General features: G+C 47.2%; 1 protein-coding gene across 1 annotated transcript in view; it reads right to left on the reverse strand.

Moving 5' to 3' along the window:
• Positions 1-27718, reverse strand: part of EVA1A (eva-1 homolog A, regulator of programmed cell death) — a 79281-nt gene that overhangs the window by 20946 nt on the left and 30617 nt on the right. The window contains exons 5-7 of the mRNA XM_030311799.1: positions 25841-25957; positions 25723-25756; positions 1856-1978 (exon numbers count right to left, since the gene is read on the reverse strand). Of these exons, the coding sequence (XP_030167659.1) occupies positions 1856-1978; positions 25723-25756; positions 25841-25957 (274 nt within the window). The remainder of the gene's footprint in view (positions 1-1855; positions 1979-25722; positions 25757-25840; positions 25958-27718) is intronic.

Genomic DNA, 27718 nt, shown 5'->3' on the forward strand with positions numbered 1-27718 from the left:
ACCAGGGCTGTGACTGGCTCTGAGTGGGCTGACTTATCACTAAAATTCTTCTGTATCTCCTACTCTGATGGTTAATTTTATGAGTCAACCTGACTGGCTATGGAGTGCCCAGATTAATCATTATTTCTGGGTGTGTGTGTGAGGGTTTTTCCAGATGAGGTTAACATTTGAACCTGTGGACTCACAAAAGTAGACCTCTGTCCCCAACGTGGGTAGGCATTATTCAGTCTGTTTAGGACCTAATGGAATGAAAGGCGGAGGGAGGACAAATCTGACCCTTTTTTCCTGTCTTACGGTTTGGGTGGAGACATCTCATTTCATCTTCTCCAGCTTCAGATTGGATTTTCACCATTGGTTCTCAGGCCTCCATACTTTAACTGAATGATACCACAGGCTCTCTTGGGTCTCCAACTAGCAGATGGCAGATCCTGGGACTTCTCAGTCTCCATAATCACATATATATATCCTATGAATAGGATATATATACCCTACTGGTTCTGTTTCTCTGGGGAACCCTGATCGATACACCTACCAATATGAAGGTAAGGGGCATGAAGCATTCATCCACCCCCAAGTACAATTTGTGGTCTGTTCCTCAAGGAAGTCCCTTACCACTGGTTAGCTCCTAGAATCAATGATTCTCAACTTTGGGTAGTTTGCCCCCCAGGACAAATGCAATATGTGGAAATTTGGCAATATGTGGAAACATTTTTGGTTGTCACAATTGCAGTGGGAGGTTGATACTGGCATCTGGTAGGTAGGAGGGAAGGATATGCTAAACATCCTACAATGCACAGGATAGTTCCCCACAACAAAGAACTAAATGGCTCAAAATGGGAATGTATCAAGTTTGAGAAACCCTGTTCTGAAATAAACATCATTCCTTCATTGAGCAGTCTAAGTGACTCTCAGTGTTTGTGAACCTCGTGCTCATCACCAGTACCGTCAGGAAGGTGTCAGAGAGAGGGGTTGCTTGGCAGGCCTTGATCAGGACATGAGTGCAAGGTCTGGGCCAACAACTCAATATTCATAGTGACCAGAAGTGAATGGGTTCTTGAAGAATAGCTCACATTAACCAAGCCCTCAAGGGAACACATCAACCAATAGCAGTTTATTAATTCGTAACTGGAGAGTCAACTGGCACAAGAGCTAAATCAGATCCTCTTCTAGACAAGTAGATCCTGGTGATTATCATGGCAAGGGCAAAACTGCAACCAAGGAGCTGCATATTTTCAAAGACAAGGCTTTCTCCTGGTGATAACCCATCAGATTAATCCCACACTATTCTGGGGAAAATCATGTGTAGAGAGGACACTCCAGGACCAGTCAACCAGAATCACAGCACCTTCTCTTTGGGCAGAACCCACCAGTTCTTACAATTCTTACTCTCTGACAGCTTTGTTTCATCCCTGACCCAAAGCTCCTTCTCCTGATTACCGACTAACTGCAACACAATTGAAAAACCACAGCTTCTGCCCATCACTTACATCTCATAATTTTGTCTCCCTAAACACATGCTAATCTCTTGATGAAGATGACAGCCTGTCTATGAGCACCATCTCGTAGACTGAATGGCTAATTATATGTATCATATGCTATTTTCACTGGCTTCCATTCTAGAGGCAACCTCATTTCCAGTGGTACAAAATCATATTCTCTGGAACCTTGAGTCCACTCATTTATATTGAGTGTAATCACTGAATGTATAAAATGGAATGTGCCAGGTGATGATACGTTTCATCTTATACTTTAGTAGCAGCAATGAGTAGGCTCTGGTGTGTTAGCCCCCATGCAGGTTACTATCTTATTACATAGTGTGCAGAGGGTAGTAAAAACTCGTTATCCCCTTAGCTACCTGGGGAGAGATGTGCTGTCAGGAACAGAGGATTATCTGGCAAAAACAGTTCATCCCTGCTGACGCTGGTGTGAGGCAGTAAAGGTTCTGAAACTTGGTTGGCCTCAGTTGGCTTCTCAAGTTCTGAAAGAAAAGAGAAATGGCACAGAAAACATCAGAAAGCCATCACATGCTCAGGAGACCACATCATGCCTTAGACCTAGTGTCGTCACGCACCTCACAGAGAAGCCCAGATGATGTTTACCTGGACCTCTGAAAAGATGGAATAGCATCTCTGGAGAGGATAAAGCCCACTGCCAGACTTTAATGTGGAATTTGAACCAGACAGCCAAAGAAGCTAAACTCCCAAGTTCATAGAAAGGGAAGCAAGGGGTAAAAGATCAGAGATGCTTGCTTCCTCTTTCCTCCAGTCAGCCAAAGCCCACAAAACAGCCAGAATGGGATGTGTCCACGTGCCCCCTCACCACTGAAATTTTCAGGCCAGCATCTCCCTGGAACAGGAAGGGAGGAAATTCGGTTCCCAGATAGCAGTGCCCAGATGGGCCATGAAATGAAGCCTCATGCAGCTCTATGTAGGCACAAAAAACCTGGAAATGCTGATGTGTGATTTCGCACAGCCAGAAGTCTCAAGGCCTCAAGCTATGTTCAGCCCAGCTAGGGAGGCCAGCGGGAGTCCCTGAAACAACTGAATCCCACACAGCTTCTTTATGTTGCCAGCTTCACTGAAAAGTGTGCAGAAGGACTGGAGTCCATCCCGGAGTCCCTCTGCTCCACGCCTACACACCATACCCACCCATTCGGTTGTCCGCACCACTTCCTGCCGACTCCTGCCGCATGTGACTTCTGCTGGTTTATTTATGTCTCATAGATACTTATCCCAGCTGCCTCAGCCTCACAGAGAATTTGTGGCACCTTCCTATCTCCATTTGCCTCGTGAAGAAATTAAGGGCAAGAACAAAAAGGAAACTTGAAGCACAGAACTGATAGCTCTTTAGAGACTCAGGCACCAAAGGGTGGAAGCAGGTCTTTGATGCCCACTCACCCTCCCCTCTACACTAGTGAAAACCACGCAAGAGCTGACGCCAACTTGGCCACATGGAGTCTGAGATGCAAAAGCTTGAATGGAAAAAGAGCTCCTACACCACAGGATGGGAAGAGGATACACATGGTCCCAGAGAAATTATTGCACAGAGAGAAACCTGCTTTTCTCTGCAGGACTGATAAACACCGTGACACATCCAACATGCTAGCCTACCAGCCACTTGGCTTCCTTTGCTCCATCAAACTTCCCCTCCAACCCACTGCAGCAAACCATTTCCAGGGACACATCTGGAAAGGCGCCACCTCTGAAATCTGGGCTGCGAGCTCCTTAAGAGCAGGGACCATGTCTTCATTCTGCTCTTTGTTCCTAGGCCCTCCCATAGTGACTATGGGTGACTGACTCACACTCAGAAATCCCCCTCTCCAACCAGAACCAGAACCTTATATCTTCCTACTTCTTTCACCACTGGAATCAAGGATGAGGCAGAGAATTCTTAGGCTTGACACCAAAATTACATTCCAAAACAGGGAAAATTGATAACTTGGACACCATCAAAATTAAACATATTTCCTCTGTGTTAAAGAGGATGAAAAGACAAACTATAGGGTTGGGGGTGGGGGGGGATTTGCAAATTATTTATCTGCCGAAAGGAATAGTATGTAGAATATATAAAGAATCTTCAAAAATAGTGACAACATCAAATGTTGATAAGGATGTAGAAAAATGGATCACTCATACATTGTTCATGGAAATGTAAAATTAAACAGCCACTATGGAAAACAATTTGGCAGTTTCTTAAAAAAAACATACAAACATACAACCAGCAACTGCATTGCTCCTTGGCATTTATCTCAGAGACATGAAGACTTAGGTTCACACAAAATCCACATAGGTATTTATAGCAGCTGTATTTGTAATAGCTCCAAACTGGAAACAACCCAAATTTCCTACAATGAGTGAATATTTAAACAAAATGAGGTACATCCATGACATAGGATACTACTCAGAAAAACAAAACAAAACAAAACAAAATCTTAACTCATGCAACAACCTGGATGAATCTTCAAAAAATTATGCTGAGTGAAAAAATTCAATTTCAGAAGGTTGCATATTGTATGGTTTCACTTATATAAGATTCTTGTAGTGTCAGATTATAGAAATGGGGAACGAATTAGTGGTTTCAGGGGCTAAGGAGGGGGTGGGGTCAGAAGGGTGGTGAGCACAGCTATAAGAGAGAAACAGGGGGAGGCTTGTGATGATGGGAATGTTCTGCATCTTGACTGTATCAGTGACAACATCCTGGCTGTGGTCATTGTACTACAGTCTTGCAAATTTTTATCATTAGGGAAACTGGTTCAATGGAACATAGGCTCCCTGTATTATTTCTTACAATTGCATGTAAATCTGAAACCGTCTCCAGAGTCATCCTGAATCATAATTTTCACATTAAAGTTTAAAAAGCATGAATCCAAAAGACTCAACCAAGATATCAGGGGAAATTAAAAATTCTTTCTTATAAGCAACAGTTGAAGGGAAGAGAATTTCATCTGGGGAAATCTTGGAGAATGAGGTGGTGAGAGTTTCCTTCTTCTAGAATATGAAGGGATTATGCAGAAGAAATTAGACTTGGTTCATGCAGCACCAATGAACAGAACACAGGCTAATGTAGGGAAAACCTCATAAGCTTCAGGATCAGGCCTGAATTTAAACCTCAGCTCCACCATCCCCTATCTTTAAGACTGAGACAAGTTAGTTGACCTTATCATTAAAATGAGTCTGATTCCTATCTCAACCCATCAGTCAGCATGGAAGCAGAGAAACAGAAACTGTTTTAAGTATTTTCAACAGAAAGAATTTAATGCAGGGAACTGATTACAATGATAAAGATAGAAATGCAGGTGGAAGGTGAAAGAGAGGCTGAAATGTGAAGCCTCACATAAGAAATGACAAATTTGAGGGTTAAAGTACTTCTGAAATTGACATGACTTTTAAAGCTTATTTATTTTGAGACAGAGAGCAGTGGAAGGGCAGAGAGAGAAGAAGAGAGAGAATCCTAAGCAGGCTCCTCACTATCAGCAAGGAGCCCGATGTGGGGCTTGAACTCATGAACTGTGAGATCATGACCTAAGCTGAAATCAAGAGTTGGACACTTGATCAACTAAGCCACCCAGGCACCCCTCAAATTGACATGAGTTTTAAAAGATGAAATTAGTTGGAGTAAGGTTGTATGGGGTGGGACCATGAGGCAATCGAGAGAGTAGCAAAATTGGACAGCAGACAGTTGAAGGGACAAAGGGAGGACGCAGTGTTGCCCAAGAGCCGGGTCACCAGGAAGAATCTGGAATCACAGAGATGTGGCCACTACTAGAGGAGATGCTTGAGGAAGAGACGGAGGGAGAAAACACTGGCTTCCTCCTTTCCTCTACCCTCTAACGTCCCAGTGGTGCCTCCATGGGCCAAACCCAGCAGGAAACCAGAGCACCCTTGAGGCTGAGCAAGGCAGCCTGCAGGTTGGCTCCTGCTGTCCAAGATAGAACAGGGATCAGAAGGCAAATAGGCCCAGTCTGGTGCGCTTCTGGGTGTTTGTGAGGATACAGAGTATGTAAATGCCTGGCACATAGTAGGTGCTCAATAAATAGTAATTCCAACTTTTATGCGCCGGTGTTATGTGATAAGCATTTAGAAGCACATTTTCTCATCACTTTATATCTAAATATATAGTAACACAAGCTGGGATATCTGGCTCATGCCACATGGACTCTGCCAAGAGTGCTTTTTTTTTTTTTTTTTTTTTTCCAAATGGGCTACATATCTGAGAAATGTGAAAAGCAGCCCTGTCCTAGAGTTTCATTGTATAAAGCAAATGTTGAATTTCCACAGCTGCTGGCTTCTGCCTACCCAGAGGAATAGTTTCAGTGAAATATTAATCTCGTAGAAAGCCACACTGGGGTAAGACTGCACAGTAATTCAAGCAGCATGTGCAAAATTTATTTAGTGTTGGCCAGGGATGGTTTTAATTATGTGAAGTCTTCAGAATGAGAAGAAAGTGACTGAAGATGCTTGACTAAATCAGTCACAGAGGCTCTGGATGCTCCCAGCACCCTCCCCAGTTTCGGTTTATTTCTGCAGGCCCCAAACCACAAACACAAAGGAAGCTTCCATGGAACAGGATTACAGCACTGCCAGCACCCAGGTGCAACCAGCAGCAGAAATGGCCAAGACAGGAAACATCAGCACCAGCAGCGCAGAGACCTCCATGTAGCATGAAGGTCAGGTGTCCAGGTGTGGGAGGATAACCAGGGCGGGACAGAGGGAGGCAGGATGCAAGATGCTTTCATCAAAGGTCCCAGGTGGATGCAGGGTGCAGAGTGTGCTTTGCTGTGCACCTGCTGGACACCTCTCATTTCCTGGAAGTCACTTGGGGAGGTATGGTGTTGCACTTGAAGTAGCACTTGGGAGCCGAGAGAGGGCCTGTACCCATCCCTAAGGACCATATGTGCCCTGAGGACTGGACTTTGCAGAGAGCAAAGTGGAGCCAGTCCTGTGGGCCTTAAAAATAGGCACCGGCCAGAAGCCACAAGGTGTCCCCTAAGCTGGTGGGAAAAAAAAAACCCAGGAAGGCAGCCTCCAGGGCCCTGCCACCAGCCTGGAGACAGGGGCTTCTGGCCCAGGAAGGCCTAGATGAGTGAGAAATAAGAAAGAGAACACAAATTTGCAAAGGAGATGGATGAGCAAAGGCTGGTCCTGTGAGGGTTTGGAGATGAACAACAAGGTTCTCATCATCAGCCCTAGGTCAGCCCATCAGGGGGTCAGTATTTAGTGCCTCAAGTCAGATAAGGTGCAAAGCCAGGCTGGTCGTAGCTGAGAGGAGTGACCTGACAGAGGAGTCCAAAACACTGAGGTTGGACAAGGGGGAATGGGAGTCTCCACTTGGATTTGCCAGATATCTCTCCAGCCCATTGTGTCCTGAATTCATTCCTTGCCCACCCGTTTCCTCTTTTCTGTGCAGTGTTCATAATATCCTGAACCTCCCAATCACTCGGGTTCAAACTTGGGGGTTATCATGAGCCCTTCCTCTCCCTTGCCCTGAAAATTCTACCTCCTATCCTTTCTGACTCTCCGTGCTCTCGGCCACTTGCCTAACTCAAAAAAGCCTCCCACCCAACACTCCCCCCCCCCACCACCATCATACACAGGAGCCAGGCTGAGCACTAGGAAACTTCTAATAATGCCACTCCTCTGTCCTAAAATCATCTCCTACACAGTAAAAATCTTTCCAATAACAGCCCAATGTCAAGCAAATAGAATCACTCTCTTCTTTGTATACTTCCCAACCAGTTCCACCTCTGGGTTTTACTCTGCTAAATGTACTTCTCTACATTATTGCATTTCTGAGTCCTACCCATCCTTCAGGATCCATATCACATCACCTCCTGCAAGAACATTCTTTGATCTTCCCCTGCATACATAATTGTTCTCCCTTTTGGATAGATTTCTATAACCCTGTGTGCCAATCTTCTGCATATAGTAAGAGCGTGTGCTTTTTAAAAAATATTTTGCACTAGGCTATAAGCTGTTTGAAAAGAGGGGCCTTCCATCATATTCTCCTTCATGGAGGAAGTATAGGAAAACCCTGGAACATAAAGTCTGTCCAGTTTGTAATAAATGTAAAGAAGTGTGGGGGAATACCACTGGAAAGGAAGAAAGCAAGACTGGAGTCATGCTGTGATCCTGGAGTGATAACTGCAGGTACTTGGGAGTCATCAGTTGGTATGTGCCCTGACGAAGCATACCAAATGTAGAGGAAAAGGTCCATGGCTGGACTCTAGAGGGAACCAGCCTGCCAGTGTCAGTTGCAGAAAGAAGAAACTGTCATGTGGACTGGCAGGAAGTGGTCAGACAGAATCACAACATTCCTACCACACTGGGCCTGAAAAGAATTCCAGCCCCGTTAGTCAGCCATACCGACATGTCTTGAATCTCTGACCGAATCCTGTGTGGCTTTCTCTTTAGAACTGCAAGTAAGGGGCACCTGGGTGGCACAGCTGGTTAAGCCTCTGACTTCAGCTCCGGTCACGATCTCACAGTTCATGAGTTTGAGCCCCGTGTCAGGCTCTGTGCTGACAGCTCAGAGCCTGGAGTCTGCTTCAGATTCTGTGACTCCCTCTTTCTCTGTCCCTCCCCCACTCACACTGTCTGTCTGTTTGTCTGCCTGTCTGTCTCTCTCTCTCCAAAATAAGTAAACATTAAAAAAAAAAAAAAAAAATTGCAGTAGGGCTGGACATGTGGGCAGACTTGTGGGTCCTTAATCAAGACCATCATTAAAAAAGGCGATCCACTTGCCATGTTATTCCTAACCAGTATTCCTCACACAGAGGCTTTGGTCCACCACCAGAGGCACTTCCCCCAAGTCCAGGCTATCTGAGGCATCTGCAAATGTGGGGAACTCAGAAATAACGCCCCACCGAGGAACATGCAAATGGGAACAAGGCACGTTCCTAGTCATCTGATTCTTTTTTGTGTGGGCCTCCTGGTCCCAAGGTGACTTCTCCGTTCACTACAGTTAACATCAGAGGATAGATCAGAAGGGTGGAGCAAAATCCCTGAGTTCAGGGAGTCTGCAAGGCCAGTTTAGTCCCTCGGGGAGATGAAGGAATGAGAAAGTCTAGGTAGGGGGTGTGCCAGCCTTCCTTGGCAGGAACCACGTCAGTCCTTGGAGGCAGGCAGCTTCCACCTGAGCCCTTCCTGATGGCTATTTGCCAGGGGCAGCTAGTCCCACAGCCACACAGGACCTGCTCTGTGCCACTGCAGTTCAAGTCAACACAAGGCTTGAGCATCTGGAAGGTGAACATTCCCGAGCGGGGCAGACGTCTCTCTGATTCCAACAGGGAGGCCCTCCCAAGCCAGCTCCGGCAGCTTCCCTGAAACCACAGCTGTCTTACACCTTACTCTGATACACTGGAGCCCAACCTACATGTTTCGAAGGTTCTACAAATGTTTGAATCAAATTACATTTTTAAAAATGTTTTTCAAACCAGAAGCAGATACAGTCACATGTGTGATAGGCCAAGCGTGAACAATCGCAGACCCCATGAGCTACAGGTCAACACACTCATGCTCACTTCGGAATAAAGGTTCTCCTGCCAAAACCGTGCATATGTTTGAACACATGTAATTAATTAGGAAAGCTGCAGTTCCAAAAAATGTCTTTTAACAATTCAGACCGCAGCAAGTCTCCTCATGCTGCAAAATCGGATGTGTAGATACTGCCACCCTGGCTCACGTGGGCCATGCTCAGTTAAATGCCAGGCAACCCTCAGGGGAACCATGGAGTGCTTGCTCATATAAAGATCTAAGAGTGAACGGTACAGCAAGGAGTGACCACACAACATGCTGCACCATGTATCACTGGCAGCTTTAGTGCTTGTTTTAGCCTCAGAGTGCTCGGCAAGCTTTTGGGGGGGCACCTGGGTGGCTCAGTCAGTGGAGCATCCGACTTCGGCTCAAGTGATGATCTCGCGGTTCATGAGTTCGAGCCCCACGTCGGGCTCTGTGCTGACAGCTCAGAGCCTGGGGCCTGCTTCAGATTCTGTGTCTCCCTCTCTCTCTGCCCCTCCCCTGCTTGCACTCTGTCTCTCTCTCTCTCAAAACAAAACAAAACAAAACAAAAAAACAAAAAACAAATACACATTTAAAAAATTATTTTTAGAGTTCTCGGCAGGCTCTTAAAATACCAACTCAGCAATGCAGGGCCATGCTGTTACCATCCCCTCCTATAACTGATGAAGTGAAAATGACAACTGAAGTTTGGACTCCACCTGCCAAATTAAATTAACTTTTCCCTTCCCTTCCCTCCCCTCCCCTTCCCTCCCCTCCCCTCCTCTCCCCCCCTTCCTTCCTTCCTTCCTTCCTTCCTTCCTTCCTTCCTTCCTTCCTTTTGCTGTGTTAAAGGTTTTAAGTGATTACTAGAGAGAAACAGGCATTGGAGTTTCTGAAAATAATTTTAATAACGTAATTAACGTTTCATAATGATACACTATGTTTTGAGCAAGTGTTTTCTGCCAAACAAAGATATAAATAGTTTGAAGAACCTGTTCATCTATTCCTTTCAATCAGATCCTTTGTAATTAAGGAATGCAAACAGTTTTCACATAGGGTTAGTGAGTCAACATTATAAGCAATTTTTCCTGTATTCCTCTTTCAAAGTTCTGGCTTGTTTTAAACAGAATAACCTGAATCTACAAGGGATCCTGCTTAAAAGTGTTATCACTACCAATGGCTGGCAGTCATAATTTTCACAAGGCCATGGTGCTAATATAAAACATCAGGGACACATTAATAGTGAGGGTGTCTGGAGGCTGTACCCGTCATTCCAGACCCTCCATTTCAAATTTTCATGTTCTTCATGACAATGTCATTGTTTCCATTATTCACTGTATGTTATAAGCTAGAGTTATCACAGAAAATAACATGCAACAAAATATTGGGCTTTTTTTTTCCATTTTACTCATTGATATGCCATATAGGATTTAACTTAAAGAGTTTATTTTAATTTTTATTTATTTTGAGAGCGAGAGCATGTCAACGTGGAGCCTGTCAGTGTGGAGCCTGACTCGGGGCTTGATCCCATGAACTGTGAGATCATGACCTAAGCCAAAATCAGGCTGACTCAGCCAGACAGGCACCCATCCCTTAAAGAGTTTTTTGTTTTTTTGTTTTTTTTTTTTTTAAATTTTTTTTTTTTTTCAACGTTTATTTATTTTTGGGACAGAGAGAGACAGAGCATGAATGGGGGAGGGGCAGAGAGAGAGGGAGACACAGAATCGGAAACAGGCTCCAGGCTCCGAGCCATCAGCCCAGAGCCCGACGCGGGGCTCGAACTCACGGACCGCGAGATCGTGACCTGGCTGAAGTCGGACGCTTAGCCGACTGCGCCACCCAGGCGCCCCATCCCTTAAAGAGTTTTAATGCTAAAAAATTTTTTGAATCACTAGATCATTCAATACATAGAAGAAACCCAATATATTTAGCAGGAAGGGATTAAAGAACAGATCTTCTTGATTAGAAGGGCAGAAATCAGATGACAGTTGATGTGCTTCAGCAGAGCCCTATGTACAAACTTGGGGCTCAAAAAGATAATTGTTGAATTATCAGTGTAGCAGAAATGGCAGTCTGTTGCTCCTAAAATTGGGAAAGGGAGAAGCTTTGGAAACAGAAACACAGAGAAGGCCACGGAGGCAGTTTTGCTTGTCCTAGGAGAACCAGGTTCCTACAGGCAAGGAAGCAGGCCTTTCTTCGTGTGAGGCAGGGCACCCCAGAGAGATGGCAGTGAATGGGTAGTCACATGTGGCCACTGACCACCAGGGCCAGCATAACAGTGGTGTCAGCGTAATGGAGAGAATATCAGGAGCCGTGAGGTCTCTGGGCTTGTGGTAGAAGAAAAGTAATGGTCAAATGATTTAGAGGGAAGAAGTCCAAAGGAAAGTGCAGCTTGAAGTGAGTAGGAGCAAAGCACAGACTAGGAATCATTCATGTATTCATTCACTCACTCATTTATTGACTAAGCACCTATTAACACAAGCAGGATACTAGAGGCTGGGGTTACAGAGATAAACAAGCTCCAGGCAGTGTCTCTCTGGAGGAGGCAGGTATTATTCCCAAAGGGGAGCACAGGGAGAAAGAGAGGATGGGGGGACAGAGAAGTGAGTCTCCAAAAAGAAATGGGAATTGCAATCAAGTGGGTAATAGCTGAGGATGGGGCAGGAGGAGCACATTCCAACAGAGACAGTACTCATGTAGAAAGACAAGATTTGATATGGAAATCTGTATAGTTGGGGAATAGCAGGTGGGTCAAAAGGAATGAAGCACAAAGTGAAAGGAAAGGAACAGCAAGAGATGATGCTGTTGAAGGGACCTGACATACTCTGCTAGGGAGCTTGGACTCTCCCCTGTCGGCACTAGGGAGCCAAAGAGGACACTAAGCTGGGGACAACACAGTATTCATAAGCTGCATGCACACTTCCCTATGCAATTGTTTCACTCCATTTGCTTGTGTGGTCTCCCACGAAAACTCCCTGAGAGCAGGAACTGTCTTTGTCACCTTTTTCATCTTTACATCCTCAGAACTTAGTGTAGTGGCCGGAATGCAACAGGAACTCAACACTTACATTTTACAAACTGGTAAATGAGTGAGCAAAGTGCCAAGTAGGGAAGGACAGTTTAAGAGGACAAATGCACTCGAGCATGGCTTAGAGAGTACTGGCCAGGGCAGAGGCTGAGAAGTCAGGAAGGGAAACCATCTGAAATATGACAAATCAGGAGCCACTAGAGACAGAATCCACATGTCCCCAGCAGCACATCGAGGAAGTGAACAGAAAGATGACCATCGGTGGAGATACCTTACTTAGAGTAGATACCACTCAGTCACCTTGGCGTCGGGAAGCAGTCTGAACTCCTGGGCTGTGTTATGAGCTGAACTGCGTCCCTCAAACAAACAAGCAAACAAACAAACAAACAAACAAACAAACAAACATATGGTGAAGTCTTAACCTCCGTACCTCAGAATATGACCTTATTAGGAAATAGGATCTTTGCAGGTTTGACCAAGTAAAGATGAGGCCATTAGCATGGACCCTCATCCATTGTGGCTGGTGTCCTCATAAAAAGGGGAAATTTGGGCACAGACACACACACAGGGAAGATGATGTAAAGACACAGGGAGAAGATAAAAATGCTACAGGAAGCTACCTGGCTACTAGAAGCCGGGGAGAAATCTGGATCGGATGCTTCTCTAGTGTCTTCAGAGGGAGCCTTGCCCTACTGATACTTTTTCTAGCATCCAGAACTGTGAGACAATAAATTTGTCTCACGAATTTATTATCTGTTGTTACCTGTAATTATCAGTTGTTCTAATCCATTCGGTTTGTAGTACTTGGTTATAGCAGTCCTAGCGAGCGAGAAGGCTGGTGGTCAGAAGCAGATCAACAGCTGTGGCAGACACCTGTGTTTATCTCCCCAAAAGGCATTTCCCCTTCCTGCTTGCTGCAGGAGCCCTTTTGTTGTGTCCATCTGCCAGGGGCCAAGGCGTGACGGGTCATGCGACTGATCCACGCCAACCATGGCGGTCTCTTTGCCATTCCATTTACCATGTGACCCAGTTCTGCTCACTAGGTCTCACTAAAAGGACTGCTGTATCCATGACATAATTCAGTTGTTCTTGGATATTTCTCAGTCTCTAAAGCCCTGTTTAAAATATTCAGTGCAGACTGTCTCTAGCTGAATCTGGACAGATACTAAATTAATGATCAGTGGGGTTTCTAGACAACCCAATGGAGATGGTAACTGAATTGATTTCCTTGACCACAACCTGGTCAGGTTTGTCCTTTCAGGGGCTAACCTTGGCCTCTAGAGTTTAAACCTACAAATTTTCCCTCATCTGATACCATTATCTCCATCTGACACTATTACCTCAATCTGACAAACATCTCCTGGGTATCTAAATCAGGCAGTGAATCAGACAATATTCTAATCTCAGCACTTGCATTCAGGGATTTCCTAATCTGTAACCTAATGCCACACTGTCTTCTTTTTTTTTTTTTTTTTTTTTAATTTTTTTTTTTTAACGTTTTTTTTATTTATTTTTGAGACAGAGAGAGACAGAGCATGAACGGGGGAGGGGCAGAGAGAGGGGGAGACACAGAATGGAAGCAGGCTCCAGGCTCTGAGCCATCAGCCCAGAGCCTGACGCGGGGCTCGAACTCACGGACCGCGAGATCGTGACCTGGCTGAAGTCGTACGCTTAACCGACTGCGCCACCCAGGCGCCCCTCACACTGTCTTCTCCATATTATAACATGCACAGATCACCAGGTTAGAACAGTAAGTCTGGGTCTGAGTTTTGCTGCACGTCCTCTGTCCAGCACAGAAGAGTAAGCTCACACCTGGTATTTTCCACAGTTAAAACACACGTCCAGTCCTTGCTGTGCCGGAGGCTAATTGATAACCTTAAAGGGTGGAATGGGTCTTCACAGGGACAGAAAGAAAGGAGAGAAGGGAGCTGGGAGACTTAGGGAGAGGGACTTCATGCCCTGCAAGGACAGGAGATTACATTTAGGAATGGCACAGGCTTTGACACTAGACCCAGGTTCAATGTCAGCTCCATGATGTACCAGCTATGTGATTGTGGGCCAATGACTTAGTATTTCTACAGTTCAGTTTGGAAATACAACTTGATATTCTTAAGAATTGTGCTTAACAATGGAGCAATCTAAGTAATGCACCCAGCATGGTGTCTTGTGACCAGCAGGTGACCTCCCAGGATATGTGTGTGGTTCTGAGTCACACATACAGAATGTCTGAACTTTTATATATTTTTTTCACTGGAAGAATTGGTCCACTGAGCATTGAAGACACAACAAGACATGTTCCCATCAAACTGGTCAGGTAGTCCTGTCACTTTCACCTCAGAGTGTGTCACAAACCATTTCTCCCTATGATCTTCTATTTAGTTCCCCTGAATTAAAGCGATGGCTCTTAACTGGCCTCCCTGCCTCCATTCTCTCCCAGTCCTCCAGTCGAACCTCCAGTGAGCCACCAGAATTGTTATTCCAGAGCAGGGACTGGTTAACTACAGTCACAAGCAAATCCAGCCCATTGCCTGCTTTGTACATAAAGTTTTATTGGAACAGAGCCATGCTCATTCATTTATGCCCTATGGCTGCTTTCCCACTGTAGTCGCAGAGCAGAGTAGTTGTAGCAGAGACTGTAAGACCTGCAAAGCTTAAAATATTTACTCTCTGGTCCTTCACAGAAAAATTTTTCTGGACTCTTGATAACTTGTCCTAGTAGTACACGCCCCCCAATAACTCACCAGTCCCTCCTTTGACTGGCCTCCAAGAGAAAGTCAGTGCTGTGTGAGTTGGCTCTTGCTTATTTCCTGGCTCACCTCTTGCTACTCCCCTACCTGCAACCTAATCTCCATCCTCACTGAATGAGTGTCCTCCAAGCACACCAGGCCCCCTTCCTCCAGAACACCTCTATTCCCTTTCCATATAGAATACTTCTATCTGTTCTTCACTATTCCTTCTTTTATGAAGCCTTCTAGAATTGCCCCCCTCAGCCCTATCCAAAGACACTCCTTCCTTAGAAGTGATATGCCACCAATAAATGGGACATCGTAGACCCTAGATATGGATCTTCATATCTCTCTTCCTTACTAGACACCCCCACGTTAAACTGTCTTCTCTCTTTATCCCTCCTAGAGCACACTGTTCTTTCCCAGCATAGCATTTACCAGAGTTTGTAATTATGCATTTCTTTGTGTTTTATCTCTTTAATGTCTGTCCCCTAACAACTGTGAGCTCTAAGAAGGCAGCAACCAGACTGTTAAGATACACCACCACATAACCATCGTGTAGCCTGGAGCCAGCCACACAGTAGTTGTTCAGTTTGTCGAATGAGCAAATGAGTGGATAGATGAAAAAAAAAGATTTGACTAATAAATACAAATGAAAGAACCTAAGGCATCAAAACTGTTACTTCCTGAACATACCAGATATTGCCTCTCAGACCCTTCAGGTACTCCCATGGTCCAGAAGGTCAGAAGGGCATAGGCACCACTGATGGTTCTGTTGTAGATATTTGGAGCACGTATACAAACCCTCATTCTTGGAATCTCCCCCCTGTCTCTAGGGAGAGTGTCCTGTCTGTCCATCACACCCATACCCAGCCAAAGGGTGAGAGACCTGGGTAGGACAGAATAGGGAGGGGTTTTAGGCTGAAATGATCCTTCCCTGGATCACTCCTACTCCAGTAGTACCTCCAATAGTACCAAGGGAACCTTCAAGTTTGAAATGTGACTCTTGAAAGACATACTGTTCACTTTTTCTGAAATCCAAGCTCAAGATCAAGCAAATAATTCAGCTGAGTTGCTGCTTCATGTGGGGGAAAAAAAAATATCCCAAAGCCATTTCCTGTGTAACCTTTCTGATTCTGGACCATGTCTCTCTGGAAGCCCCATCCATAAAGGCTCTCTGTGAAGGTATGTGCATGTCTCTGAGATGTATCCAAGAAGAGCAAAGATGCCATTTCAACCAAGGCAAATTTATGAAGTTGGCAGCCAAACCCTAATTCTAGCCTTGAGCCTCCGGAATGTCAGCACCATGAACTAAGGCAAAGCTGAATTTGTTGTTTAAGTCAAGCTTTTAACCCTCTGTGGTATCTACCTCTGGTCTGAACAACAAAAGAAACCTATGTATTAAAACACAGAGATTGTCTTTGGCTCTAGATAAATGTATCTTCTCAGAGCCTGTTGGACCTGTGTCCTTTAAGCCTGGTAACAAAGCATTTATAAGGAAATGTCAATATTTTCCATTATTAAGAACTTCAGTGGCAGAAGCCAAATCATCTAGGGTCATTCTAAGTGTAGGGTGACAATCGCTTTATCATGTGCCTTCCATTTCCTGTCAGATCCAAGCAACTCTTTGTCTCCTGCAAATTTACTTTCATCCCCAATCTCCTTTCCCTCCACTCAGATCATAGGTCTCATGTCCATTTCAAAGCCAGTGTCCCTCCCTGTCCCCACACTGTGCTGTGAGTCCTTTCCTCTCCAGGCTTTGTGCCATCCACCGTCCTTACCAACCTGGTGTCTCCAGAGCAGACACTAATTCCCCATATGTGATGTGGGGCCCCAGCACACTGTGCTATCTCAGAGAGTATTTCAAAGACAAATTCAGTAGATGACGTATTGTACGTGATCTGATATGATCTGGATTTAACCACACAGGATGCTTCACACCGGGCATTGTGAAAGAAATTTTCTCTACTCCCCCTAACATGTGAAGCACCTATCAGGGGCTTCTTGAATGATTTCCAACCATCAACATGGAAGTCATCCAGAACATGGGGATAAATATTAAAAATACGTGTGAAAAAGAAAAATGAACATAGAGATACTTCTCCCAGTGTGCACAGTGCATTTGCGGCCCTTCTGTGGGGCCCACTCTGACTCCATCCCTCCCTTTATTTTACTAACAGGTCTTTCCAGCTCTGAGACACCCCTACCACCCAAAACCTCTCTCTCGTTACTTCCAAAGCCAAGCTTCTGGAAAGAATTGCCTATACTTGGTATCAACACCTTCTCATTTCACATTTGTTCTTTAACCCACCTCATCTTCCAAAGTCTCCTCATCAAGTCACCAATAGCTCCCTAATTCCCAAATCCATGGATATTACACTTCTTGTCTTAGTGGATTTCCACATCATTTGATGTTATTGATTCCTCCCTCCTGGATACTCTCCTCTTCCACATTCCAATCTCTCATCTCCTCCTGCCTCTCTACCCAGGCCCTTCCTGTCATCTTCACTAGGTTCCCACCTTCCCCTCCCTCAGAGACCACCCACTCTCTGAGGCAGTCTGGTACAGACAGGTAGCACAGGCCTGGATCTGATTGCTTGGGCTAATATCCCAAGTCCATGACTTACTACTCTATGAACTCTGGCAAATGATTTGCTGCCCTTGTGCCTCCATTTATTCATTTATAAAATAGTTACAGTAATAGTTTTCCCTGGCAATGGTTATTGAGAGAATTAACACATAGAAAGTATTCAGAACATACAGCATACACTCAATAAGCATCATAATTCCTCCTCCCATGCTCTATCTCTCTTTGGGCACTGAGCCATACCATGGCTTCATTACCTCTTGTCAAAAGTTGGCCCTTGAGCCTTCCTTAAGACTTCTCTCCTAAATGTCAACCTACAAACCAGTTGTCCACTAGACATGTCTTCGTGGCCATCCCTAAGATGCCTCAAGTTCAGTTTGTCTACAACTGAGCTCATCATCTTTTCCTGCAAGTTCCTGCAAGCCCCTCCTCCTCCACCTCCTCCCCCTCCTCCCCATTAAGTCTCCTAATGAATAATAGCCCCACTATCCTTCCTCCTGGTTGCCCAGGCCAAAATCCCAGAGTCATCCTAGGACTCCTGCCCTTCCCTTACTCCCCCACGAAATCAGTCACCAAAATGTGTCAACTTTATTACCAAAGTATTTCTTGAGCTTGTGTCCAGTTCCCTGCCCTTACGGCCAATGTCTCAGAGCCTCAGTATTTCTCACCTGATGACAATAAATAACAATAATACTAAAAATAATTTTCACCACTATCATCACATACTGATTACGGATCAATCACAGTAGTAGACACTTCACACACCTCATCATACATAATACTGAACACCATCCATTCAAGAGGGAGGAATCGGGAGTCCCTGTTTTCAGATGAGAAGACAGAGGCTTAGAGACATTTAATAAATAGCCTGTTACACAAAGGTGATATAGATAGAGGTCTCTCTGCCTCCAAACCCCAGGCTCGTTCCACTCTTTAAAGTACAACGGTGTCCCAACTGGTCTTCCTGCCACCTATATTATTCCTCTCCAATATCTACTTTACTGCCAGAGGGGTCTATTTTTACAATGAAACTCTGACCCAGTCTCTCCTCTGTGTGAAATCCTGCAGGAGCTCTCCAGTGCCTACAGAATAAAATCTAAGTTCTTCATCAAGACTCTCCCTGATGTGGTTCCTTTGCCCCTTTACAGATCTGCCTCCCTTGTCTCCATCCATGCCTAGTTCCTTCCTTCCCTGGAGCACACCATGCCTGCTGCCCTGGCCATGTGGTATTCTTCCTGCTTCCTCTGCCTCTGATGTTCTTCTCTTCTCAGCAGCCTGGATGCCTCCACCTCAGCCTCCTACAAGCACATCCTCTTTGACTCACCTGCTGTCCAAGCTGGGTGTAGGCGCCCCTCCTTTGGATGCCTACAACCCTCGGCGATAGCCTCTAGCACAGAATTTTAGAGTGGCAGCACAGTCACTGGTCGAGCACCTGCTATAAGCCACAGTTCACAGTAGCCTCCAGCAATCTATATCTTGCATTCAGAGAACTTACTTTATTTTTTTAAGTTTATTTACTTATTTATTTGGTGGGGGGGAGGGGGTAATGGGGAGAACACAAGAAAGGGAGGGGCAGAGAGAGAGAAGGAGAGAGAGAGAATCCCAGGCAGGCTCCATGCTGTCAGCACAGAGCCCAACACAGGGCTTGATCTCATAAACCATGAGATCGTGGCCTGAATTGAAATAAGAGTGGGACGCTTAACTGACTGAGCCAGGCGCCCCCAGAGAAGTTACTTTAATGAGATGAACAGCAAAATGCTATAGGCTATCTCTGAGTGTCCAGTGTCCACACTGGATTGCTGAGGTTCTTGAGCAAGAGTATCTTGGCCTTCTCTGTGTTTCCAGGGCCTAGAACTGTGCCTGCCACAAAGGGTGTCAGTAAACACCGACAGTCTGAGCTGAGCAGACACACCAAAGCCACCAAGCTGTCTCTGTGAGCACACAAGCTTCCATCCCCAGGGACGCTCTTCACTTTCATGTGTGTCTTTTCCAGACTCTAAATGTCCAGGTCATTGCTTTCTGTATTTCCACAAAGCCCTCACAGTGCATCCTACTTTAATGTGCAGCGGAGTATAATGTTGGACTCCCCTTGCAGTGCTCATTCTGCCCACCCACAGTTTCCCAGTCACATCTCACCTTAGCAAGGAAGGTTGCTGCTGTCAGAGGGGGCTCACCCAAGTGGCACGAAGGATGGGAGCTTCAGGAAAATAACGCATGCGTCTTCCAGCAAGAGGCCCTTCCCACCCTCTCCCATGGGCTGCTGGGGCCTGTCTTGTCCCAATAAAGTGAGGGAGTAAAAGGACAAGTCAGCTGTGTTTGTGGAGGTGCCCAGAGGAAGACAGCTTTAGGCAGCCCTTTTGATCAGGGGTCCCCCTGCAGAAACAAGATCCCCTGACATCTGTTCCCTGCAGCTACTGACCATCTGAATGACACAGGCAGGAGGGCGTAGGGCAAAGGGGAGAGGCTTCAGTTACAGCAGGTGTTTTGTAAAAAAGCCTGTTTTTCTTCTGAGTTTACGGCTGCTTCTCTGCTGAGCAGCACTTCCGCCTCATCTCACCTCGGAGGACAAAGTGCAAGCTGCCCGGGTGATCAAAGAGGAGGCGAGAGGAGGAGGACAGAGGTGCTGATCCCCAGAGCAGAGAGCTTCTGACTGCTTCAAACCCCTAAGAAGGCAAGGCCTCAGACATCAGGCAGGGGTGACAGAGAAGGGGGCAAAATGAAAACGAAATGGCCATTCCCACCCCCCAACTCACACCCCACAAAACCCACACGCCTTACTTTCCTTTTTGCAAATTAGATTTCCTAAGAGAATCTTCGATGATAATATGACCATCCTGAAACTGTCTGAGGCCATGGGGAAGGGCTCGGAGTCGGTGGGTGGCCTGATCAGATCCCAGGTCTGCCTATTGGCTGTGGGCGGGATCCTGATTCCTCCTCCAGTACCAACCTCAGAAGGTGGTGGTGAGGAGAAATGCAATGAAAGCAAGCAAAGCCCTTCGCAGGGCTTCTCACACCTACCCCAGGGGCTACGATTATAATCGCCTACCAGCCACCACCCAGGGGGCCGCCTTCCCTGGAGGGATGACGTTCCTCAGAAGGGACCACCCTTCCCTCTGCCTCCGTTCCCTGACCATTCCCTGACTTTCATGCTGCAGCATTCGTTCACTCATTTATCACTTACTAAGTGCCTCCTATGCGGCAGGGGGTCACTAAGTGGTAAACAAATGAGGGAAGTCTTGGGATGACCTCCAGAAACACCTATATCAATGGTCTGATCAGCAAGCACATGTATCCATCACCTGTGGTGAGCCGTACGCAAAAGAGGCTGACCTCGGGGTCAAACAGAGGGCTAGGAACGCAAACACAGTTCCCAGCCAAGGTGGCCACCCTGGCAGTAGATCTACCAGAGCCACGTGCTGGATTTCCTGTAAATCAGAGCTGATCAATCTCCCCTCACCACCCTTCTCCTTTCCTCCTTCCTCCCTCTCTACCTCCGTCTGGAGAAACCTAGCAATTGTGTAGCAATTCATACAGACTTTTGGATGCTCTAAAGGTAACGTTCAAAAGCCCAGACTCAGGAGGGGCCATCCACACAGTTCATCAGCCAGGGCTTTGGAAAGAAAACAAAACAATCCACAATCACCATTGCAGCTTTGTTTGTGACTGTGGTTTCTTGGCTCACTGGAGATAGTGTCCCTCCCACGGCCCCTGGGCTCTGGTCCCATTGCCCTGGAGGAAACAGGCCAGTAGAGACAGGAGGGAGAGCCATCATTCAAAGAGCTCAGTACACCTGAGCTTAAAATGTCACTCCATTGTCTCCCAAAAAACAGGAACAGGCTCCTGGAGCATTGAAAAGTTCATCACCACCCCTCCAGGCCCATCACCAGACCTCATCATCACATACCTTCGCATCTGTCAGGCCCTTTCTTGGCTTTGTACCATGTACATGCAGTTTCCTGTCTGCCACACCCATGCTCACCAATACCCCCCAAACCCAGCAAGCTACTTTTCCATTAAGACCCTCCCACATCCTCCTCTTTCGGAAACGTCTCCTGACTCCCTAGTGGCTGGTGCCTTTCAGCCCCCAGGTCTCTGCTCGTATCTCTAACTCCACTTAATACACTGTGATGACCTGTTCACGTGTCCTTCACACATCACAGACTATGACCGTGATGATAAAGACCGCGACCTCTTCATGTTCATATCTCTGGCACCCAACACCAACTACTTATCCCATGTGTATTCCAAACCCACCCTGATACTTCAAGGTGCGATCTAGGTTAGTCTAAACCAAATGCCCCTTACAGCGTCAGATTTTCACAAAGAGGCAAACACCAGTGGTAGATTTCACAGGGAACACAGCCCAAGACTAAACAGGTGAGCTGTCTTTCCCTAGAACCAGACACACAAGTAGGAACCAGCTTCATTAAGAATCTGCCTGCTGGTCAGTTAAGAGGTAATACTCAAGGTGGCGGCCAAGGTGTGATGTCAGAGACCTGAAAACTTGGCACTGGACCTGACATTCCTGTTTTGGGATAGTTTACCTACTGGACCAGACCTTAAAAGCCTCAGTAAAAATGCAGGTGATGCCCCCAAAGATCTTGGATCCAACCTTTACTCCAGTCATTAGCACCCAGGGGAATCTGTTTCTCAGATGAGCCAGCTAGTAACCCAGGCAAGGGGATAATGCCAGGAGGCAGTTAGAGTGTGGGGTGCAGGGGGACGGCGGTGCCCCAGGGGATCTGAGGGGTTTCGAGCTGAGGGACAAGGAGGTTCGCCCCCTGCTCCATCCTCAAAACCAACCTTACTGGAGTATTTCTGTGACCCCCAACAAAACACAAGGCCTTGCACATACCAGGTAGCCTCATCCCACTGAAGTTGGGGGGTTGACTTGCCAAAACAAGCAAACTCAGGGGGGCCACAGCTATGGAAGAAGCCAGAATACACAAATGTGCAGGTTATTTATGCAAGGCCATCTGGCCTACAGAGCAAGTGACCAAGGGAACAGCAAGGAAGGGGCTCTGCTTTCAAAGGCAGTGCTGCATTCAGGGAAGTAAAAGATTCCAAGTTGGTGAAGTGATCAGCTGTAAACCTCATATCTGACATCACACATAACTCAAATAGGAGGTCAGGGACTGGTTCCAAACCTGGTTCTCCAAAACCCCATAGGGGGCATTAAATTCTCTTTACAAGTTTACTTTTAATATATAAATGGTCCTTATAACACTTGGAGAGAAAGTGCACTCTGCATTGAATCAAGTGTAAGGTAGGAGACCCAGCTGGTGGCATTCACCCATCCATTGTACCTTCACTGATTGACTTCACCGATATTTATGTGCTAGGTGCACACTGCAAAGGGCACGTGCTTGAAAAGGACAAAGCTGGAGTCAGACGGTTCCTGACCCCAAATCTGCACCTCTCTCCCCAGGCAGGTGTACTGACTCCATATCCTCCTCCCCAAACAGGAAATGCTGTCTTGACCCTAACCTTAGGGCACACTTAAGGCTCCATTTAGCATCAAGTTCACTGGTGCTGACCCTGCACTGTGACAGAAGACTGACCCAGTGTCCTGTCTCTCTGAGGATGGGTTCCGGGCAAGGAGGAGAGGAAAAGAACAAGAGTTGCAAAAAATAATGGCACAATCTTAGCTCACAGGTGTGGCATGAGTAGAAAAGCCTGTGGACTTCTGCTTTTATTAATGCACACAACTAACCCAGCTCATGTTTACTGACTACTTATTATATGTGGAGGACCACATATAAGCCTCCTGCCTGCACAGTGCCAAGAGTCTACTTGTCTATGTGAATCCTGGCCCTACCACCCATTACTGTGTGACTTGGGCAAACTACTTAGCCTCTCTCTGCTTCCATTTCTTTGTCTGGCAAACAGGGCAATACCAGTTCTAACTTTAAAGGGACGTTATGAGGATTGAATGAGTAAAAACATAAAATTCTAAATTTGAACCATGTCCCGGCATGGAGGTGGCCATCAGTATTAAGATGAACAATTATTATCTCATTAGTTAGTTGCACCAGTCTGCAGAGAAGATAAGACTATTTCTTCCTCTTTTACCAATAAGGCTTTGAGAGACTGAGTCAACTTGCTCAAGGTCACAGAGTTAATAAGTGGCAGAGTTGGGATTTGAACACAAGCAGCCTGACTCCCAAGCCCACAAGCTTAACCACCATCACGAGTACAGCACTGTGCTAGTTCTAGGTACACAGAGACCAGTGTGGGGGTGAGCAAAGGATCCCTATATAGTAAACACTACAGGAAAGATATATTGAAAGAAAAAGGCAGAGAAGGGCCAGAGCTGGGGCAGCTGGGAGCAACAGAATTGCTGTAGGAACTGAAGAATGCTTCACACAGCAGAGGACTTGAGCTTTAGTCTCCGGGAATGATGAGGAGTTTGTCGAGGAGGAGGAAGGGCATTCCAAAAAGTCAGGACCTAGAATAGCAAAATAGTAAATTGGGTGGTAAGGCAGGTGCCTCAAGATGTGGAAAAAGGTGAGGCTGGGAAGGTAAGTTGAGGTCTTACTGTGAACAGCCATGTGAACCAGTGTTAGAGGTAAGATGTTACTCTGCAAGATAGTGATTCTCAAACTTAATATGCACAGGATCTACCTTTGGTGCTTGTAAAACATGTGCAGATTCCCATCCCTTCTGTTAGCACTGGGGAGCCGACAAGGGTACTGAGACAGTGTAGTACCGTGGCCTGCTGTGGTTTTAACAATAGAATTCTGGCACTGGAACACAAGGAGATTTGGGGACAGAGGCCGGAACAGTCGGCCAAACTAGAGCAGATAAGAGGATGAGAGCTGGGAATAATAGCACTCTTCATGAACTGATACATTACACCAGGGTTTCTCAACCTCAGCACTATTGACATTTGGGACTGGGTAATTCTTTGCTATGGGGTGTCTGTGCATCACAGGCTATTTAACAGCATCCCTGGCCTCTGCCCACCAGATGAATAGCATCCTCTCCCACTTACCTGTTGACAGCCAAAAATGTTTCCAGACATTGCCAGATGTCACTGGAGAGGCAAAAATGGAAACCCCAGTTGAGAACAACTGCTTTAAACCCTCCCATCCCTATTTTACAGACAGGAGCTCCAGCTGTAGAAAGACACAGGAAGGCCCCAGCCAGGATCCAAACACTCCAGCCACTGATCTTAACTGCCTCTCGGGAAAGAGACTCAAGTCAGCCTTCTGGGGCAGAATTATGTATTTCTGGAGAGACCAGATGATGATTAGAGTTTGAAGGAGTGAGGGTCAAAGATGAAACCTCAGGGCTTGGCACTGAACTTCGAGCATAGTAGGAACTAAATAAATCATTTGGGTTTGAAAAGCATCAAGTTGCATTTGCTCAAAAAAGAAAAAGTCTGATCCTCCATGGTGTGAGCCGTTGGGAGGTGATGAGTTCCTGCTCACTCCGGATAGAGGAACCATGTACAGGGTTGGATATGGGATATGTGGTATAAACCAACTGGTACCCAAATCCTGGCTGGGCCCCTTCCCAGCTGTGTGGCCCTGGACACATTACCTGACCTCTCTGCATCTCATTTTGCCCGTTTGCAAAATAAGGGTAGAGTCCCTACTCAGAGGCTTGATGTGACCACTCAGGCAGTTTAAAAGCAAAATGGCAAGCTAGCACGATGTGGTTGGCCCTCCTCTCCTTCAGAGAGATATCCTCATTACTTCCATGCCTCCTTGCGTCCGGGATCCCGTGCTCCCCTCACTCCTTACAATCGTGGGGAACCCGGACAGAACACCAAGGAGCCGCCTGCGCCCTTTTCCACCAGCAGAGCCTCCCACTGAGGCTTTAGGGGGCGCCAAGAGCCTTTCCACTCCCCAGTAGGCTCTGATTCCGGCGTCCTGGGGGTCGCCAAAAGCGCACGGCGAACTGGGTGCCTCCGAAAGGGGTGAGATCAGTGAGTTCAACGTGCGCCACAGAGATTTGGGGCAGGTCCGCACCCGGCAGGCCCGGGGTCAAAGCCAGTCGCTGCCGCGGGCGGGCCAGGTCAGCCCGTGCTCCCGGAGGCGGAGGAGGACAGAAGCGCCGAGATCTGGGAAGGAAGGACCCGCTCTCCGAAGCCCGGCTGCAGAGTCAGAGAGCTAAGAGTTTGGGGGTTGAGAAAAAGAAGCTAGGGGCGGGGAAGCAACAGGAAAATTGGAAGAGGAAGCAAAAAAGAAAGCACTGGGAAGCAGAGTTCCCTCGGGGACCCAGCCTACAACACCTGGGCAGGGGGTCAGGAACAAAGGAGCGGCTTCAGGTCAGAAGTGCTCTGGGTGCTTCCGAAGAGGGGGCGCTCAGGGGACGCCCAGGCCCGCTGAGGATGCCTGGCGCCCCTGCTCCCGGGGCGCGCTCTCGGGCGCCGCTTACCTTCGCCGGGGCCGCCGGCGCGCACTTCCGGGGGCTGCGCTCGGGGCGCGCGGAGCCGAGCCGGGGGACCCGGAGCCGATCACCGAGGGGGGGGAAGCGGCAAAGCGGTGCCCCGGACTTGGGCTGGCACTGACGCCTCGGAAAGAAATCCCAGTGGAGGAGACGCCAGGGCTGGCACGGGGCGCGGGGTCCTGGCCTCGGCGCTCACGGGCGGCCGCACCGAGCCCCGCAGACGCTGGAGCAACCCGAGTCAGTGGGAGGAAAAGGTTGTCTCATTTCCTTCGGTCTCCCCCCTCCTCCACCCCCTCGGCTCCGGACCTGCCCTCCCTCTCCCCCGCCCCCTTCCCCAAGCCAGCGGCCCGTGTGGGCGCTGGAAAGACGGGAAACCTGAACGGCTGCGGCGTGCGGCGCCTCCCTCCACGCCAAGTTAGTTCACGCTCCCCAACTCCTGCCTGCCTCCCCACGCTTCCGACCCACTCCAGGGCCGCGGAAGGTTCCCCATCCGCCGTCCCCACCCTGTCCCAGAACTCTAGCCTTTCCCCCTGCTGGGATGAGTGGAGATTTGAAAGCAGACCTCCAAGCTCTTGCCAGCATCCATCTCTCATTCCTGTCCCGTCGCCTGCTTTGAGCCCCCTATTAAACCACCCAGCCCAGAAGACAGGATATAGGTACTTACTTTGTTAAATTTGATCAACTCCCCCCCCCCCCCCAATCGGGAAGTTTAAAGCCTGATGCATAATCTCGAAGGAATGTTCATTTTGATCAGAAGGAGAGCGCTGAGGTCTTTGTTTGGCCTTGCGTATTCAGAGTTGAGGTTCTGTTTGTTAAATTCTGCAACTATTTATGCAAAGCCTGATAGGCGCTGAGCTGGGCGCTGGCAACGCAGAAATGAATCAGAAGGGCATGTTGTTCGTGGACCATCGTCCTAGGTGACTAGTACAAGCAGAGAGAAGCTCCAGGGATGCTGTGGTCTCTTAAGAGATAGGTCATTAAAAACAGCTTGGGCAGAGGCTAGGAGGAATGAGAAAGCCCCATCAAGAGGCAGTCTAGCAGAGAACATGGCCGGGAGTGCGGAGTGGTGGCGGGGGAGGGGGAAGAGAATGTGGATCCAGTACATCAAGAAAGGATTCGAGCGGAGGAGCCGCAGGGCAGGGTGCAGTGGGGTGGAATTGACAAGAGACGGGGACCAAGAGCTGCTGGGGCAGATGGGGAGACGATGAAGGAAAGAAGTAACTTCCAGACCTCTGGCTGGAGTAACCAGTGGCCAGTGTATGAAGAGAATCCAGGGTGCCTTCTAGAGCTGCTACCCTAGTGGACTGGCAGTATTAATATCAACTGGGAGCTTGTTCGAAATAGGTACTTTCCAGTCCCACTTGACCTACTGAATCAGAATCTGCATTTTAGCATGATCTCCAGAAAATCACACGTGCGCTACAATTTCGGAAGCACTGCTTTCTAGACCACTGCCTGTATACTAGAGTGACTGCATGTTAGACTGTGAAGCCCCTACTGTATATTAGAAATACCTGGGGAGCTTTAAAAACTATGATGAGGCCCCTGTTCCACCCTCTCAAATGCTTATTTAATTGGCTTTGGGGTGGGGCTCCAACATCAGTATTTTTGAAATGCTTTCCAGATGATCTAATACAGTCAGGATTGAGGACCACTGTTCTAGACTTATTCAAGAGCTACTTCATTTAATCTTGAAATGCACCTCTTCAGAAAAGAAAAGAACACCCATGTCTAAATGAAAACGTAAAGACTAATTATCTCTCTCCCACACAGAGGTGACTGGTCTGCTCAAAACCACCCTTGTTTCCTAAATTCATCAGGAAAGCAGCTCTAGCCTCAGATGGCTGCTAAATTACTGTCTGAACTTGGGCACTACTCCCCTCTCAGGCGTCAGTCTACTTATCTGTAAAATACACACCTGACTAACTCTAGATTCCACACCCTAGCCTGTAAGGTGCCGCGATCAGAGATCTCCCTAACTCTC

This window comes from Lynx canadensis, chromosome A3, assembly GCF_007474595.2.
Source record: "Lynx canadensis isolate LIC74 chromosome A3, mLynCan4.pri.v2, whole genome shotgun sequence".
In the NCBI taxonomy this organism is placed as follows: Eukaryota; Metazoa; Chordata; class Mammalia; order Carnivora; family Felidae; genus Lynx; species Lynx canadensis.